We start from the raw sequence: 4,418 nt of genomic DNA, 5'->3' as shown, positions 1-4,418 counted from the left end.
GTAAAAAGAACGGCACAGACACCACAACGTGCACGCGCATTTTCAGCCAACAGAGGGAGCACCAAGATTACAATGAAACAGTTACAGAGGAAAGATCTAGAAATGAAGTCATTTGGAAATACCGTTTGAGGCATTCGTACATGGATGTATAATAAGAACATTCGTACTACATTTTTACACGGGTTTTAATTTTGCAACAACCAATCCTCTCAGATTGCTCCTTGCCAACGTGGTCCACTTACACTCAGAGGATGATCTGCTAACACTGATACACAGATCGAGACATCAACTGTTATAATCATATTCAAATAATCATAATAATAATCATATTCATAATATTCATAATAATCATAATAATAATAGTAATCATCATACAATAATAATAATAACAATCATAATAACAATAATCATAATAATAACAATAATGATAATAGTTATCATATTATAAAAATAATATCATTATATTAATCATAATTATGCTATGTGCAGTTGCCAGTTACATTCATTCTGATTTTATAATTATTTAATTGTTCATGATTTCCATCATGTACAGCTTATTTATTTCCTTGATTTTACATCACATAATATTGTACAAATGTTTTTAATGTTTAATGAGGTTTAACAAAACTGTGCTTTGATGTGGTAATGCAATAAAGCTACTTTAAATCTGAATTGAATAGGATACGTGCATTGTCTCTTTAAACTGATAGACCTTTAGGAGAAAGAAACAGTATACTGTTATAATAATAATAATAATAATAATAATAATAATAAGAAGAATTATAATTATAAGAATAAGAAATAATATGAATAATAAGAATAATCATAATACTTTTTATCATAATAATTATAGCAACAATCATAATAATCGTGTAACAATAATAATACAAATAATAATAATACTAATAATGTTATGTGCAGCTAGTATGTGTGTTATCATTAATATTAGTTTTTATTTTCATTACAAATGAATATTGCTGATGATTTCCATCTCGTTCTGTTTCTTTCTTTCCTTCCCACATAATATTATACAAATGTGTTTTAACAAACATGAGCTTTGATGTGCAACGCAAATAAAGTGTCTTTACATTTGCATTTAGGTGACAGAGAGAGCGAGAGAGAGAGAAAAGAGAAAAAACACTGCCAGATATTTTGCGACAGTACTGCTCACATTGCGGCCACTAATTACGATAACGGCTCGGTTTACGGCACACGTGTGTACAGACCACTCCACTCCAGCGGTGGTGACTCCAAAATGGCTAAAGTTTCTAAGAAGAAAGTGAGTAGGAAGAGCGTCAGGAAGAGCACCACGGTGACGGAGAAGCTCGCAGAGGTGAAGCCAGATGTGGTATACGACGATGGCGACGATGAGTTTCTCAGTAAAGAAGACGGAAATATCAGCAGTGAGGAGGAGGAGGAGGACGGCGGCGGCAAGGATGAACGAAAACGCCAAAAGCTGCTCGAAGCCATCAGCGCTCTGGGAGGTAAGAGGCAGAAGAAGCTGGGGGAGAGATCCGAGGCAGCCGTCCTCATGTCGGAGTTTACCGTCAACGCCGAGGGAGAGGGCGATAAGATCGATATCTCGGACCTCATCGGGTCAATGGAGAAAACCTCCGCTGTCCCTGCCAAGACCAAGAAGCAGCTGAAGAACCTGCAGCATACTAACAAGACCATTGAGTGCCCCCTCAGCAAGCAGGAGAGTGAGAGGATTCAAAGAGATGTGGCTTTCCGGAAGGCTTCCACAGAGGTGACCCGGTGGAAAGACATCATCAAACAGAACCAGAGGGCCGAGCAGCTGGTCTTCCCCCTGGACAAGGAGCCCACGGGTCCTAGGCCAATGGAGAGGATGGTGACCGGGTGGAAGGCACAAACCCCGCTCGAGCAGGAGATATTTGCCCTCCTTTCAGCAAACAAGCAGCCCATCAATGACCCCATCCTGACCCCTGCAGAGGAGGCTTCAATGAGGGCCATGAGCCTGGAGGAGGCCAAGATACGACGCGCAGAGCTGCAGAAAGCCCGGGCTCTGCAGTCCTACTACGAGGCAAAGACCCGGAGAGAGAGAAAAATCAAGAGCAAAAAATACCACAAAGTGCAGAACAAGGCAAAGCGTAAAGAGTTCCTGAAGAAGTTTGAGGAGATGGTGAAGACGGACCCCGCCGCTGCCTTGGAGGAGCTGAGTAAGATCGAGCTGGCCAGGATGCAGGAGAGGATGTCTCTGAAGCACCAGAACAGTGGCAAGTGGGCCAAGTCAAAGGTCATCATGGCAAAATATGATGAGGGGGCTCGCAAAGCCATGCAGCAGCAGCTGGAGGTGAACAAGGAGCTGACCCAGAAGCTGGTGACTGTGCTGAATAAAGAGGAAGAGGAGGAGGAGGAGGAAGCAGTGGATGAAGAGGTGCTGCCTGATTTTGTAAATGATGCAGAGCAAGGACTACATTCTCCCAATCCCTGGATGAGAGGAAAGCTGTCTGAGGGCCCTGCTGAAAAAGAGTTAAGTGAAAATATGGATCTAATAACCGAGGGGCCTGGAGCTGTGGAAAATCCAGCTGAAGAAGAGGAGGATGAGGAAGAGGAAACAGAAGAGGAAACCCTCCTCAGGGAGTTTGACAGCAGGAGGAAACGGCGCCAGGCTCACGAGGCTGTCACAGCACCTGTACCTGACCAGGAGGAAGAGGAGGAGCCACAAGTACCTGACCAGGGGGAAGAGGAGGAGCCACAAGTACCTGACCAGGAGGAAGAGGAGCTGTCAGAGTTCACAAGCCTTTTCCGGGGAATAGCAGACAGCAGTCGGGAAGCTGAGATGCCCGAGGGAGCTGCAGACTCCTGCCACACGAACCCTTCAGCCCAGCTGGAGGAAGGGCTGTTGAGGGTCAGGACTCTGGAGGAAATGGAGCTCCTCAGTCAGCAGGAGCCGGCCCCTGCTGAGCCGGCCCCTGCTACAGAACAGCTGCCCTCTGTAACTCCACAGGCTGGCACAACCAGAAAAAGAAAGCGGGGAATCGAACTGAAAGAAGTTCTCACCAAAGAAACAAAAGTCATCAAAGTTCCTCTCGCCCCAACCATGGAGGACACAGAGGACTCGGAGGACAAGCTTGACCAACGGGGGCTCATTAAAGAGGCCTTTGCCGGAGATGACGTGGTCTCAGACTTCCTTAAGGACAAGAGGAAGCAGGAGGAGGCAGCAGCGAAGCCGCAGGTCGTGGACCTGACTCTTCCTGGTTGGGGCGAGTGGGGAGGGACAAACCTAAAGCCTTCCCGCAACAAACGGAGGAGGTTCAAGATTAAGACAGCCCCCCCCCCTCCAAGGAGAGACCAATGTCTCCCCAGCATCATCATGTCAGAGAAGAGAAACGGCTCCATCAGCCTCCATCAGGTGAACTCGCTGCCCTTTCCCTTCCAGAACCACGCGCAGTTTGAGAGCACCATCCGCGCTCCGCTGGGTCGCACCTGGAACACAGAGCAGACTGTCAGAAAGATCAACAAGCCCAAGGTGGTCACCAAGCTGGGCGCCATCATCGAACCCATGTCCCGTGAGGAGCTAATGAAGGACAAGAAGCAGGTGTCAACCGGGAGCACAAGTCATGTGGACTCATGGAAGAGAAAACGTTAGCAACAGTTCTCACTAGGTAAAAGTCAATGTAAAGCAAGCAGCCAGCACAGCAGGTTGTCATGGCAGCTCCACTACTCAGACTCCCTCTCTTCTTAAGCTTTTCATGTTGTACATCTGAGATTTCGATATGTCAAATCAATGCTGAAAGTCAACTGAGAAGGGTAAATATGTAAACCACATTGTGTCATAAGATGAGTTGTGTTATGAACAGCTGATGATTTAGTAAAGCACCTTCCTCCTGCCTGATGCTGGCAAATCTCACTGTATCGTGTTGTCTAAAAGTGGTAAATGGACTCAAACTCTATCTGCTTCCTGTAATTTCTTTTAGCATAAGTTCTCGTTTTTAAAATGAATGAATTGTGGTAGTTCCCAGCTGATGATGTATAAATACAATAATAGTATTAACAGCCATAATTAATATCATTTCATAAACCATAATGAAAGCTTGAAAATGCTATATTAGGTATTATTAGGTAATATATAGGTCTATGTATGATCTTTTGTAAGTATTATTACTGATATTTTGGTGTGTACTGATACCTGAACACATTTCACCTACTTTATTAGTTCCATTAATGGTAGGAATATATATTGAGTTCTAAAAGATGTCTAGCCTATTGTACATGTCTGATAGCTGGATCTGTAATAACTAAGTGTAGCTGTAAGATAAAGAGTGGAGTAGGAAGTAGCCTACAATATGTTCCTCTGAGATGAAGTAGGTTGGAAACATACAGCAGATGAACTGCTCAAAGTACATACTTTATTATCAAGTAGTGTATTTATGACAGACACTGTTCAAATGTATTGC

General features: G+C 44.1%; 1 protein-coding gene across 1 annotated transcript; it reads left to right on the top strand.

Moving 5' to 3' along the window:
* The first annotated feature begins 1,161 nt into the window (after positions 1 to 1,161).
* LOC307027990 (U3 small nucleolar RNA-associated protein 14 homolog A) lies at positions 1,162 to 3,914 on the top strand. Its single transcript, XM_079662683.1, has one exon. It carries the CDS (start codon positions 1,256 to 1,258, stop codon positions 3,608 to 3,610), a length of 2,355 nt encoding a protein of 784 aa, XP_079518809.1. The 5' UTR covers positions 1,162 to 1,255; the 3' UTR covers positions 3,611 to 3,914.
* Positions 3,915 to 4,418: the final 504 nt, after the last annotated feature.

This window comes from Notothenia rossii, assembly GCF_949606895.1.
Source record: "Notothenia rossii genome assembly, chromosome: 2".
Taxonomy (NCBI): Eukaryota; Metazoa; Chordata; class Actinopteri; order Perciformes; family Nototheniidae; genus Notothenia; species Notothenia rossii.
The sequence above is the reverse complement of the archived record's forward strand: the minus strand, read 5'-3'. Positions and strand labels throughout refer to the sequence as shown.

What these genes read in the sequence shown, in the direction of transcription:
- LOC307027990 (XM_079662683.1), top strand. Translation starts at nt 1,256, where the DNA reads ATGGCTAAAGTTTCTAAGAAGAAAGTGAGTAGGAAGAGCGTCAGGAAG.